Below are 16,142 nucleotides of genomic sequence, written 5' to 3'. Positions count from 1 at the left end.
TACACATACATATACCCACATACACACACACACACAGATCATGTACACATACATATACCCACATACACAGACACAGGACATGTACACATACATATACCCACATACACAGACACAGGACATGTACACATACATATACCCACATACACAGACACAGGACATGTACACATACATATACCCACATACACACACACACAGGACATGTACACATACATATACCCACATACACAGACACAGGACATGTACACATACATATACCCACATACACACACACAGGACATGTACACATACATATACCCACATACACACACAGGACATGTACACATACATATACCCACATACACAGACACAGGACATGTACACATACATATACCCACATACACACACACACAGGACATGTACACATACATATACCCACATACACAGACACAGGACATGTACACATACATATACCCACATACACAGACACAGGACATGTACACATACATATACCCACATACACACACAGGACATGTACACATACATATACCCACATACACAGACACAGGACATGTACACATACATATACCCACATACACACACACACAGGACATGTACACATACATATACCCACATACACACACACAGGACATGTACACATACATACACAGACACAGGACATGTACACATACATATACCCACATACACAGACACAGGACACGTACACATACATATACCCACATACATACACACACAGGACATGTACACATACATATACCCACATACACAGACACAGGACATGTACACATACATATACCCACATACATACACACACAGGACATGTACACATACATATACCCACATACACAGACACAGGACATGTACACATACATATACCCACATACACACACACACAGGACATGTACACATACATATACCCACATACACAGACACAGGACATGTACACATACATATACCCACATACACAGACACAGGACATGTACACATACATATACCCACATACACAGACACAGGACATGTACACATACATATACCCACATACACACACACAGGACATGTACACATACATATACCCACATACACAGACACAGGACATGTACACATACATATACCCACATACACAGACACACAGGACATGTACACATACATATACCCACATACACACACACAGGACATGTACACATACATATACCCACATACACAGACACAGGACATGTACACATACATATACCCACATACACACACAGGACATGTACACATACATATACCCACATACACAGACACAGGACATGTACACATACATATACCCACATACACAGACACAGGACATGTACACATACATATACCCACATACACACACACAGGACATGTACACATACATATACCCACATACACAGACACAGGACATGTACACATACATATACCCACATACACAGACACAGGACATGTACACATACATATACCCACATACACACACACAGGACATGTACACATACATATACCCACATACACACACACAGGACATGTACACATACATACACAGACACAGGACATGTACACATACATATACCCACATACACAGACACAGGACACGTACACATACATATACCCACATACATACACACACAGGACATGTACACATACATATACCCACATACACAGACACAGGACATGTACACATACATATACCCACATACACAGACACAGGACATGTACACATACATATACCCACATACACAGACACAGGACATGTACACATACATATACCCACATACACACACACAGGACATGTACACATACATATACCCACATACACAGACACAGGACATGTACACATACATATACCCACATACACAGACACACAGGACATGTACACATACATATACCCACATACACACACACAGGACATGTACACATACATATACCCACATACATACACAGGACATGTACACATACATATACCCACATACACAGACACAGGACATGTACACATACATATACCCACATACACAGACACAGGACATGTACACATACATATACCCACATACACAGACACAGGACATGTACACATACATATACCCACATACACAGACCCAGGACATGTACACATACATATACCCACATACACAGACACAGGACATGTACACATACATACACAGACACAGGACATGTACACATACATATACCCACATACACAGACACAGGACATGTACACATACATATACCCACATACACACACACAGGACATGTACACATACATATACCCACATACACAGACACACAGGACATGTACACATACATATACCCACATACACAGACACAGGACATGTACACATACATATACCCACATACACACACACACACACAGGACATGTACACATACATATACCCACATACACACACACAGGACATGTACACATACATACACAGACACAGGACATGTACACATACATATACCCACATACACAGACACAGGACACGTACACATACATATACCCACATACATACACACACAGGACATGTACACATACATATACCCACATACACAGACACAGGACATGTACACATACATATACCCACATACATACACACACAGGACATGTACACATACATATACCCACATACACAGACACAGGACATGTACACATACATATACCCACATACACACACACACAGGACATGTACACATACATATACCCACATACACAGACACAGGACATGTACACATACATATACCCACATACACAGACACAGGACATGTACACATACATATACCCACATACACAGACACAGGACATGTACACATACATATACCCACATACACACACACAGGACATGTACACATACATATACCCACATACACAGACACAGGACATGTACACATACATATACCCACATACACAGACACACAGGACATGTACACATACATATACCCACATACACACACACAGGACATGTACACATACATATACCCACATACACAGACACAGGACATGTACACATACATATACCCACATACACAGACACAGGACATGTACACATACATATACCCACATACACAGACAGGACATGTACACATACATATACCCACATACACAGACACAGGACATGTACACATACATATACCCACATACACACACACAGGACATGTACACATACATATACCCACATACACACACACAGGACATGTACACATACATACACAGACACAGGACATGTACACATACATATACCCACATACACAGACACAGGACACGTACACATACATATACCCACATACATACACACACAGGACATGTACACATACATATACCCACATACACAGACACAGGACATGTACACATACATATACCCACATACACAGACACAGGACATGTACACATACATATACCCACATACACAGACACAGGACATGTACACATACATATACCCACATACACACACACAGGACATGTACACATACATATACCCACATACACAGACACAGGACATGTACACATACATATACCCACATACACAGACACACAGGACATGTACACATACATATACCCACATACACACACACAGGACATGTACACATACATATACCCACATACATACACAGGACATGTACACATACATATACCCACATACACAGACACAGGACATGTACACATACATATACCCACATACACAGACACAGGACATGTACACATACATATACCCACATACACAGACACAGGACATGTACACATACATATACCCACATACACAGACCCAGGACATGTACACATACATATACCCACATACACAGACACAGGACATGTACACATACATACACAGACACAGGACATGTACACATACATATACCCACATACACAGACACAGGACATGTACACATACATATACCCACATACACACACAGGACATGTACACATACATATACCCACATACACACACAGGACATGTACACATACATATACCCACACACACACACACACGTAGGTGAAATGAATTGTAAAATAAAAACCTGCATCAAAAATAAGAACAAGAACAGGCAGCGCACAGATCAACCCGACACTAAAGCCTGCAGGGTGCAGGGAGCAGGGGGCAGGGTGCAGGGGGCAGGGAGCAGGGTGCAGAGAGCAGGGGCCAGGGAGCAGGGGGCATGCTGCAGGCGGCAGAGAGTAGGGGGCAGGGTGCAGGGAGCAGGGTGCAGGGAGCAGAGTACAGGGGGCAGGGGGCAGTGTGCAGGTGGCAGAGAGTAGGGGGCAGGGTGCAGGGGGCAGGGTGCAGAGAGCAGGGTGCAGAGTGCAAGGGGCAGGGAGAAGGGGGCAGGGTGCAGGGAGCAGGAGGAAGGGAGCAGGGGGCAGGGAGCAGGGGGCAGGGAGCAGGGGGCAGGGTGCAGGGAGCAGGAGGCAGGGAGCAGGGTGCAGGGTGCAGAGAGCAGGGGGCAGGGGGCAGGCGGCAGGGCACGTAACAATATTTCCGTGTGTTACCTATTTGCTGGTCATTTGTCATTTTAGAGAAAATTCAGTTTAAACATTTTTGCTAATGATCTTCTTGGTGCCCTGAGGGTGGGACAACTATGGGTGGGAGGACTATGGGTGGGAGGACTATGGGTGGGAGGACAATGGGTGGGAGGACAATGGGTGGGAGGACTATGGGTGGGAGGACTATGGGTGGGAGGACAATGGGTGGGAGGACTATGGGTGGGAGGACTATGGGTGGGAGGGCTATGGGTGGGAGGACTATGGGTGGAAGGACAATGGGTGGGAGGACTATGGGTGGGAGGACTATGGGTGGGAGGACTATGGGTGGGAGGACTATGGGTGGGAGGACAATGGGTGGGAGCACTATGGGTGGGAGGACTATGGGTGGGAGGACTATGGGTGGGAGGACTATGGATGGGAGGACTATGGGTGGAAGGACAATGGGTGGGAGGACAATGGGTGGGAGCACTATGGGTGGGAGGACTATGGGTGCTGCCTCCATTGTCTTCTTTACACAAGGGATGTGAATATGAGCAGAACATGTAGAGGGCTCTGGGTGTCACAACAATAAGAGAAGGATTGCACCGGCATCAGGGGCCCCCGGGCATCAATTCTTACCTGAATTTAGTCTAAAATGAGAGATTATTGTGAAACAGAAAATTTATGTTTTGAAGTCGTCTCATCCAACCTTCCTAAATTGGGGGTCTACTTGTAGGTCACTTGGGAGCCGGGAGACTTTGACGGAGGAACAACTGACATTTTCTAAAAATATTTGTATGTTTTTGATGGTTAAATCCTCCTCATTCACTCACCTAAGGGTAAATGGAGTGTAATATTGTTACAGAAGTCGGAGTGGCAGCACTCGGTCCTCGTGATGTTGTTGGAGCTGTGACAGTAAACCTGAGCCTTTAACTCGAGGAGAGAGATACAAGACTTGATGACCTCCTCCTTGCCATTGGTCAGCATCACCGAGGTCCAGCAGGCTCCTTCCGTCTGGCACGTGTAGTTGGTGCTCTCACACATCAGACAGACGCACTGGAGACCTGAAAATGGAGACAAAGAGGCAACAGTTACATATTTTGGTGATGAGTAATACAGTGTGATCAGATTGATTAGATTGTTCCCGGGGAAAGAACATTAACATTAGTCAAATAACATGAAAACAAAATCTAACGAGCAGTTACCAAGGTCCCTGCAGCAGGAGATTTGGCCGCTATCTTTGACCTCATATTGAATCCCGGATCCAACATTTACCATTAATGAGTACTTGCACCATCTCCGCAACTCCCAGGGTCGGCTCCAGGTTTCACTAGGCCCCTGGGCGACAGACCCTCAGTAGGCCCCTTGCAGTGAACTTATATGGCGGCATTATAAATACAGGCACTAAAACAGCCTCCCGTTCCCTAAAATATTCCCTAACAGCCCCTCATGGTTATTTTATATAAAGTCCCCATCACTCCCTATGGATTCTTTACATACAGGCCTATGTGGGCCCCCCAGGAGCTCTGGGCCCCGGCACTTGCCCAGGTATGCCCAGTGCTGGCTCCGGTCCTGACAACTTCAATTCCACCACCTGGCGAATGTGAAGATGAATGTACCATAATGTAGTTGCTCCTTCACATATCATGGGGCACTTTGCATTTTCTTCCTAGCCCCTAAAGTTGTACAGATATCAGTCCCAGTATCTGACCATTAGAAAAAGAAGAGGTTATGGAGCAGAGGAGGATGGGGCATGTGTTATGTTAATCTGTCAGGGTAGATTTACATAACATACACACGCCTCTTCTGTTCCAGCCCCTCCTCTATGACAGAACACAGGATTATATTGGTCAGATATTGGGACTGATATCTCGTGGAGGCTGCAAAGAAGAGTCTTCGTTTTCTACTATGTATTTAGTTGTGAAATCACTTGGTGGAGAGAGGACAAATATGTCAATGGAAATGTGTAAGGAGCTGGGGATTAGGGCAGAAACATCTCATCTCTGGCTGTTACCGCAACGCAGAATGATCTGGATGAAAAGCAGCAGCGGATCCACTGAGCGGGATCCACAAGAGCCTCCTGCATCACCGGTTCCCTTTGTCTATGAACAGGTCTCTGTACTGCAGTAATGGAAGTCTAAATGCTATAAACTTGTATTCAAAATTACAGAGTGCAAGACTGGACCTACAGACGGCACGGAAAAAAGAGGATACAGGGACGTGTAAGACCACCCCGTTCCTGCGCCATAATACAGCAGCATAAATTTACATATTGTAAGTCAACTTTGGATTGAGTTCTAAAGATATAATTGAGAGCAGCCGAGAAAGTGACATAAAATGACCCAAACACCACCTTATTTACAAGAGTAACAGTATAATACATTATAACATCCTCCATTATACAGAGGAAGCGCATGTGATAATATCCTCTGCTCCAGAACACACAATATCAGAACAGCAATAAAGAGAATTGTGTAAATATTTTGTTTTCATTATGTAATTTGGACAAAATAAATCATCTGTTGCCTCCACAGAGCAAGTGACATCATCACATGACATTTTATCTCCAAGCTTTTCTCAACTTTGTACTAACTTTGCAGAAATAAGGAGTCCACCATGTGAATATGAGAAACAACATTCCTTCTGGTCATTATGTGACTTGTAATCTACATTTTTCAGTAGTTCTTATCTCAGTAGTCTGTATCTATTATTTGTTATCCTTTCTGAGATGCTGGGTGGAGACCTACCTGCTGCTGTGACTCACTGCTCCCCCTCCTAGCTGCTGTGACTCACTGCTCCCCCTCCTGGCTGCTGTGACTCACTGCTCCCCCTCCTAGCTGCTGTGACTCACTGCTCCCCCTCCTAGCTGCTGTGACTCACTGCTCCCCCTCCTAGCTGCTGTGACTCACTGCTCCCCCTCCTAGCTGCTGTGACTCACTGCTCCCCCTCCTAGCTGCTGTGAGTCACTGCTCCCCCTCCTAGCTGCTGTGACTCACTGCTCCCCCTCCTGGCTGCTGTGACTCACTGCTCCTCCTCCTAGCTGCTGTGTCTCACTGCTCCCCCTCCTGGCTGCTGTGACTCACTGCTCCCCCTCCTAGCTGCTGTGACTCACTGCTCCCCCTCCTAGCGGCTGTGTCTCACTGCTCCCCCTCCTAGCTGCTGTGACTCACTGCTCCCCCTCCTAGCTGCTGTGACTCACTGCTCCCCCTCCTAGCTGCTGTGAGTCACTGCTCCCCCTCCTAGCTGCTGTGACTCACTGCTCCTCCTCCTGGCTGCTGTGACTCACTGCTCCCCCTCCTAGCTGCTGTCACTCACTGCTCCCCTCCTAGCTGCTGTGACTCACTGCTCCCCCTCCTAGCTGCTGTGACTCACTGCTCCCCCTCCTAGCGGCTGTGACTCACTGCTCCCCCTCCTAGCTGCTGTGACTCACTGCTCCCCCTCCTAGCTGCTGTGACTCACTGCTCCCCCTCCTAGCTGCTGTGACTCACTGCTCCCCCTCCTAGCTGCTGTGACTCACTGCTCCCCCTCCTAGCTGCTGTGACTCACTGCTCCCCCTCCTAGCTGCTGTGACTCACTGCTCCCCCTCCTAGCTGCTGTGACTCACTGCTCCCCCTCCTAGCTGCTGTGACTCACTGCTCCCCTCCTACCTGCTGTGACTCACTGCTCCCCCTCCTAGCTGCTGTGACTCACTGCTCCCCCTCCTGGCTGCCTGGCTGCTGTGACTCACTGCTCCCCTCCTAGCTGCTGTGACTCACTGCTCCCCCTCCTAGCTCCTGTGACTCACTGCTCCCCCTCCTAGCTGCTGTGACTCACTGCTCCCCCTCCTAGCTGCTGTGACTCACTGCTCCCCCTCCTAGCTGCTGTGACTCACTGCTCCCCCTCCTAGCTGCTGTGACTCACTGCTCCCCCTCCTAGCTGCTGTGACTCACTGCTCCCCCTCCTGGCTGCTGTGACTCACTGCTCCCCTCCTAGCTGCTGTGACTCACTGCTCCCCCTCCTAGCTGCTGTGACTCACTGCTCCCCCTCCTAGCTGCTGTGACTCACTGCTCCCCCTCCTGGCTGCTGTGACTCTCTGCTCCCCTCCTAGCTGCTGTGACTCACTGCTCCCCCTCCTGGCTGCTGTGACTCACTGCTCCCCCTCCTGGCAGCTGTGACTCTCTGCTCCCCTCCTAGCTGCTGTGACTCACTGCTCCCCCTACTAGCTGCTGTGACTCCCTGCTCCCCCACCTAGCTGCTATGACTCACTGCTCCCCCTCCTAGCTGCTGTGACTCACTGCTCCCCCTCCTAGCTGCTGTGACTCACTGCTCGCCCTCCTGGCTGCTGTGACTCTCTGCTCCCCTCCTAGCTGCTGTGACTCACTGCTCCCCCTCCTAGCTGCTGTGACTCACTGCTCCCCCTCCTAGCTGCTGTGACTCACTGCCTCCCCTCCTGGCTGCTGTGACTCTCTGCTCCCCTCCTAGCTGCTGTGACTCACTGCTCCCCCTCCTAGCTGCTGTGACTCACTGCTCCCCCTCCTAGCTGCTGTGATTCACTGCTCCCCCTCCTGGCTGCTGTGACTCACTGCTCCCCCTCCTAGCTGCTGTGACTCATTGCTCCTCCTCCTAGCTGCTGTGACTCACTGCTCCCCCTCCTGGCTGCTGTGACTCTCTGCTCCCCTCCTAGCTGCTGTGACTCACTGCTCCCCCTCCAGGCTGCTGTGACTCACTGCTCCTCCTCCTAGCTGCTGGGACTCACTGCTCCCCCTCCTAGCTGCTGTGACTCACTGCTCCCCCTCCTTCCTGCTGTGACTCCCTGCTCCCCCTCCTGGCTGCTGTGACTCACTGCTCCTCCTCCTAGCTGCTGTGACTCACTGCTCCCCCTCCTGGCTGCTGTGACTCACTGCTCCCCCTCCTAGCTGCTGTGACTCACTGCCCTCCTCCGAGCTGCTGTGACTCACTGCTCCTCCTCCTAGCTGCTGTGACTCACTGCTCCCCCTCCTAGCTGCTGTGGCTCACTGCTCCTCCTCCTAGCTGCTGTGACTCACTGCTCCTCCTCCTAGCTGCTGTGACTCACTGCCCTCCTCCTAGCTGCTGTGACTCATTGCTCCTCCTCCTAGCTGCCGTGACTCACTGCTCCCCCTCCTAGCTGCTGAAACTCACTGCTCCTCCTCCTGGCTGCTGTGACTCACTGTTCCCCCTCCTAGCTGCTGTGACTCACTGCTCCCCCTCCTAGCTGCTGTGACTCACTGCTCCTCCTGGCTGCTGTGACTCACTGCTCCCCCTCCTGGCTGCTGTGACTCACTGCTCCTCCTCCTGGCTGCTGTGACTCACTGCTCCTCCTCCCCTCTCCATAGACATCTATGCAACCTGATAAAAAGTGCTGTACATCTTCCTAGACAGAGAGAGTTTGAAATAGATTTCAGATGGCAAACCCCTTTAATGTAGCCATAGGTACGGCGGACAGTATTAGCAATGCTTGTAGGTTTCCAGAATGAGAGGGTCACACCCCATCCCCATGGCTTAAAGGAAATCCTACATAAAGATGTAGAACTCCTGGAAGCCGCTCTGTGCATTCATTACAGCAGGTTCTTTACCCTGACAAACACATAAAATATACATTATAGTCAATGTATCCAAGCTCCCCCTACACATTGGATAGTCGTCCACCCCCCGTGATATAGACCCGGTATAACTCCCCTTACTTGTGTATGTATATGGGTACAGTATAGACTTCGCCTGTGGTCCTTCTTATTTAATTCCCCTTCAAATAGTTTTTATAGAGATTAAAACAAAACTAAATGCAGAAAGTTCATAACTAGAACAAATACAGAGAATATGACGTTGTGTGTATCCAGGGAGACGTATAATAAAGAGCCTCATAAAGGGAGACAATGGAAACCTCCGGTAATAATATCTAACATCGCTGCGGAGTACAATAGAAATGACAGACCGCTCTCAGAGCGGTCCAGCGTATTCATGAGGGGGCGGGGTTGTGGGTGTGATTAGGGGCGGTGTCGCGCAGCAGTCACTGCCCAGCTATGGAACGAGGGGGTGGTCTAGGGAAGAGGCAGTGCCTCGGCGTTCCTTTTGTACTCCGCAGCGGTCTTAGATAGCGTTATTGGAGGTTTCTGATATCGCTATCATTGTGTTGAAATAATACAAGTTTCATATAAAATGTGGGGTTTTCTTTCACATGAGTGACAAGTATGTATTCTACTATAATAAAAGTGACCGTTACTCCTGATTCTACATTGAGGGGCAAAGTTAGACCCCATTACTGTTCCCTTTACTTAGGAAATCTACCACTTAGTGTGGGGCTTGTTTAACCAAAAATACCTTCAGACAGTATTTCTTATGCTGATGCTGGGATCGATCTTGGCTTGTGCTTTAACTTAGCATTTTGTGCAAAAAAAAGGATTATAAGTTTACGCAAATTATACTCTGACCTCCTCATGCTGTCACACAGACGGCTCGGTGCTCTGTTATTATCCTAATTATGCACACCTCCAGCATGCATGTCACACCTCCAGCGTGCATGTCACACCACCCGCGCGCATGTCACTCCTCCAGCGTGCATGTCACACCTCACGCGTGCATGTCACACCGCCAGCGTGCATGTCACACCTCCAGTGTGCATGTCACACCTCCAGCGTGCATGTCACACCACCAGCGTGCATGTCACACCTCCAGCGTGCTTGTCACACCGCCAGCGTGCATGTCACACCTCCAGCGTGCATGTCATACCTCCAGCGTGCATGTCACTCCTCCAGCGTGTTTGTCACACCGCCAGCGTGCATGTCACACCGCCAGCGTGCATGTCATTGCCCGGCCCGCCATCCCTTTCCCCATTCCCAAGTTGGTGATGTCACCGAGCACTTGGGAGCTGTAATGCACATGTCCTAGCACTTGGTTCGGAGACATTCATCAGTTCAGAGGCTTCCGTGTAACCAAACCAGTGCACATCAGCTACAGCTCTGGAGAGCTTGGTAACGTCACCAGCTCTTGGGAATGGAGAAAGAGAGGGCGGACTGGGAAATGACATGCACAATGGAGGAGTGACATGCACATTGGAGGTGTGACATGCACACTGGAGGTGTGCCATGCACTCTGGAGGTGTAACATGCATGCTGGAGGTGTGCCATGCATGCTGGAGGTGTGCCATGCACGCTGGAGGAGTGACATGCACGCTGGAGGAGTGACATGCACGCGTGAGGTGTGACATGCACGCTGGAGGTATGACATGCACGTTGGAGGAGTGACATGCACGCGTGAGGTGTGCCATGCACTCTGGAGGTGTAACATGCACGCTGGAGGAGTGACATGCACGCTGGAGGAGTGACATGCACGCATGAGGTGTGACATGCACGCTGGAGGTGTGCATAATTAGGACAATAACAGAGCACCGAGGCGTCTGTGTGACGGCATGAGGAGGCCAGAGCATAATTTGCCTCAACTTATTATCAATTGCAGAAAATGGTGGGTTACGGCACAAGCCAAGATCAGTCCCAGCATCAGCATAACCAATGCCGTCTGGATGGATGTTTGGTTAATGAAGCCTCATAGTAAGTGGTAGATTTCCTTAAAAACGCCAGTCACAAGACTTCACCCCAACGACTGACAGACCGGTCAGCAGAATGAAGTCAAATTAGTTTTTGTAATTGGGGGAATGAGGGCACCCCTAAATAGTTATATGGTTCCCTAATAGTGGATGAGAGAATAGTTATTAGAATTTTTTATAATTTTTAGCATTCAGTTTATACAATTAGCATTTTTGCTGCTGTTTTACCCCACAGACGACTAATCTCCCGGGGTCCCACGAGGAAGGGACCTGCTATAAGTTACATATATATATTTATATTTAGGAGCCTTAGGGATAAATGTCCAGCACCTTATACCCGGAGGCCTCATCATTAAGACCTTCTGACAGCCAGAAAGTGAAGCAGCTTCTTATTAATCCGCTCCCGCACCCTCCACCGAAAACCCAGAAACGTCTCCTCTATAAACATGTCTGACACTCCGCGCTCTCCGACGCCTCTCCCACAGACAGGGGTCTACGGGTTCTTAGTGCCGGGATGTCGCAGATGTGGAAGAAGCGTCCAATGCGCCACTTCTGACCTCTACAGTCCGGGTCACTGTACAAGGATCGAGGTCACCAAAAAGCTGAAATGCTGTAACCATAGAGGAAACGTTGCAGCTACACAGGATCCTGATGTTGGACTCCGGGGAGAGGCAACATTTTCTAATGTATTTTCTGAACATTGATACAGTCACAAACTAAGGAGGGGAAAGAGATTATTGTCCTTGAAGGCAACAATTGGGATCATAACTGGTGTCTCCAGGTGGAGCTCGCCGCCCCCCATGCTCCAATAATGAAGCTCTAGCCACCAGGGTCTTAAAAATAAGGGACAGAGGCTCAAAGTTATGTTTACCCCCATATGCCCCCGAAAATTCACATGTTTTGTATGAAGATTCATGTAAGGTCAGCTCTATGTAAGATGAATGCCTATAAAATGCTCAACCTTTTCTAGTTTTTTTGGGGTCAATATCTGTGTTTTGTTGCTAAAACACAGGATTTGAGGGCACTTAACTGTTACATCACTGGGGGTAACAGTGGGATAATGAGTTTGGGTAGAGGGTGATGTAAAAGATATCAAATGGCTGGAAGAAGTGATCATGGAGAAGGAGATAAAAAGGAATAGATGTTACTTGGGAGTAAAAACTATGTATATGTGCGATTATAGCTTCTAAATATATGTGTCAGAATCCTCCGAATGGGATCAGGTTTTAGGTTTCTGTGCTTGAAAACCATTCCCAGAGCTGACAGCTGCCATTCAGGATCTGTTCGGTGGGAAAGCTGGGTGTGTTATTTTGAGTTCAGTTTGTGTTCAGCAGTGGAATGAGTGATGGATGACAAAACCAGTCAGCTGCTGGGGGCGGCGTACCGACACTCCTTTACATATCAGACCAGTCCTGATTTCACATTGCTTGTTAATTCTGGTCTTTCTGACACCTATTATCTACTTCTCTTGCTTTTTGCTATTGTTTTGCTTTACTGTGTATCTGAACCTTGTTATTTGACTATTGTCTTGCTATTGGATTCTGTGCCTCGCCAGCACCTTGGATCGGACCCTGTCCTGCCTGACTTTGTTGCTTTGTCTCTCTGGGTCTTGTCATCGCTCCTTGTCAGTGGTAGGGATTGTCCACCACAAGTCCCTGACCATTCGGGTTCGCAAGGCTTGTTATGTAGGTTGTGGGTAAATCAGGGCCTGCAGCCCATTCTCCCTATTGTGACAATAGAAAACTTTACAGATTTTTGTATTATTTATCAATTTGTAGTTCGGTAAAGCAGACAATTCCCTGTGTTGTCCTAGAGTAACTTCAGAAATGAGCTTATCACCGGGGCCAATGCCGCAGCCGCTGAACTGGAGACAAGAGTTCAGATAATAAAATGTCATTAACACATGGAGCCGGTTAATCTTTAACATCCGTCAGGTCTGTAGAATAATCTGAGCCTCCTGCTCCCTATGAAACCTGTGATGAAGGTCTGGTGCACAAATGCTTGGGGACCACATCAGCGGGGACCATTGGGCACCCCCCTACAGATGAGTGAGGACTCTACATGGGGGTCTCCACCGCTCACTATCTGCTCGGATTTATTGTTGGCTCCAGACCGGACGGATCAGGACTTTGAGGAACATCCAGATATATTAATAGTTTTGTGATCACATCCAGTAACTGGGGTCGTGTCTGTTATCCACAATTAAAGGGAAAGTCCAGTTTGGCCGTGTTTGGGAGTTGTATTTCTAGTAATTGTCAGTAATTTCTAGTAATATGTTCCTGGACGGCCGTCGGTAACTTCTATGAATCCAGTGTTGACAGTAAAGTCATTATCCTCCACTTTATGGTCCTGAGTCATATTTAAAGGGAACCTGTCCGGGCGTTTGGGACCAGTAAACCATCAGGGTGTCTTTAGGTCTTTAGGCATTTGGGTTTCCGGGATATGAAATATATATCGCTCCCCTTTTGCCCATTGCTGTAACTTGTGGGAATGGGTCAGAGGTTTAATTATTTGAGACCCCATGTTACCCCAATATCCAGATCTTCTGCAGCGTGTAGCGTCCTAGGCTTCCCCATAGTCCCTGTGCATGCACGGGAGGCTTCACCTGGACCCACATCGGTGGACACCTGCAGCTTTCCATCTGATTTTCTCCAAGTTGCAATGGCCAGATGTGAGCTAAATATATCTGGGACACTAAACCCCATCTGTATAAAGGCATGGGGCGAGATTATTGGTCCCTGACAGATTCCCTATAAGACCCATATACATGGTATAGACATGACAGGCACCGTGACTAGTGACCTGCATAGGATCCATGACGAACATTGCAGGTTCATGAACCCGAAACCAGACTATAACCAGAATTTTGGTGTCAGTGTTTGTCTCGCCCCCCAAAGCCACCGGCAAAGATGTCATGGGGAGCAGCGATCCCTGGAACATGGCATCAGCACCAATTAAAGGAAAACACCCGAGCGTTTGGGTTTGGTCAAACCTCAAGAGAACTTTTCGGTTCAGTCAAATTCGAATGGGTCTGTTCATTCCTCACCCTGATCCAACTCAACAGACCTTACTATAAGTCCATCATGTGGAGGATCTGGTTCTCCATACGTTTCTGCTGCTGTGATGGTTGATAACTTGCACATGTCCCAGAGGCTTCTCCTGGAGCAAAACATAACCTGTAATGGGAACGGGATTCCAGCAACGGGAGGTAGATCCAGGGATTTATTCTGGCTGCCACCCTACTATGGGTCAATTAGTTCTTTTGGGTCAATTAGTTGTTTTCCTTCCTCTGGATCTACACTGTAGGATTATAGTTTGGACTTGATCCACGATGATACCAGAGCGGGGCCAGTGCACGGCACATTATTATATGTAGAGTCCTAAGAGGTTATTGTAGGGAAACTCACCAACAGGATCAAGCCAAAATCTGCAGTAAGATTTTCAGGAACTACGAGGAGCACATCAGTACATGTAGCATTTACTGTATATACTCGACTATAAGCCGACCCGACTATAAGCCAGGGCACTAATTGTACCACAAATAACTGGGGAAATGTTTCGGAAGCTCTAAGTTCTCCATATCCTACAACATCATGCTATGAATGTACTCATTAGTAATCATTAATGGAGATCCTTGCAAAACACACACATTTCTGGCACCGTTTCCATATTAAAGTCTTGATATTACTGATCTGACAAAGATCCAGGCCTTTCCCGTGGCTGCACCATTGCCAATATCCATTGGATGGTTCCCATTATTGGGGCCCCCTCTGCCAAGCCCGGGGCATTCTAGGACATTTCTTGGTAACGTGATGATTTATCTGAGAAAAGCAAACGACTGTCAGTAACCAAAGCAATGGTCAAATACGTGAAGAATAAAAAGCTTCCAAACTATTACTGGCCAGAGGGTCTGGGGCCGTGTCTGATCAGAGGTTTTTGGGCTGCGTCCGGCCAGGGGGTTTGGGGCTGCGTCCGACCAGAGGTTTTGGGGCTGTGTCTGACCAGGGGGTTTGGGGCTGCGTCCGACCAGAGGTTTTGGGGCTGTGTCTGACCAGGGGGTTTGGGGCTGTGTCTGACCAGGGGGTTTGGGGCTGTGTCTGACCAGGGGGTTTGGGGCTGCGTCCGACCAGAGGTTTTGGGGCTGTGTCTGACCAGGG

General features: G+C 48.3%; 1 protein-coding gene across 2 annotated transcripts in view; it reads right to left on the bottom strand.

The window, feature by feature from the left end:
• ACVR1C (activin A receptor type 1C) overlaps nt 1–16,142 on the bottom strand; it is a 96,746-nt gene that overhangs the window by 45,649 nt on the left and 34,955 nt on the right. For both annotated transcript variants that reach the window (XM_072122464.1, XM_072122465.1), the window contains exon 2: nt 5,282–5,512. In XM_072122464.1, coding sequence (XP_071978565.1) covers nt 5,282–5,512 — 231 coding nt within the window. The remainder of the gene's footprint in view (nt 1–5,281; nt 5,513–16,142) is intronic.

Source organism: Engystomops pustulosus, chromosome 8 (assembly GCF_040894005.1).
Source record: "Engystomops pustulosus chromosome 8, aEngPut4.maternal, whole genome shotgun sequence".
Taxonomy (NCBI): Eukaryota; Metazoa; Chordata; class Amphibia; order Anura; family Leptodactylidae; genus Engystomops; species Engystomops pustulosus.
Note: the sequence above shows the minus strand (reverse complement) of the source record. Positions and strands in the feature narration are given on the sequence as shown.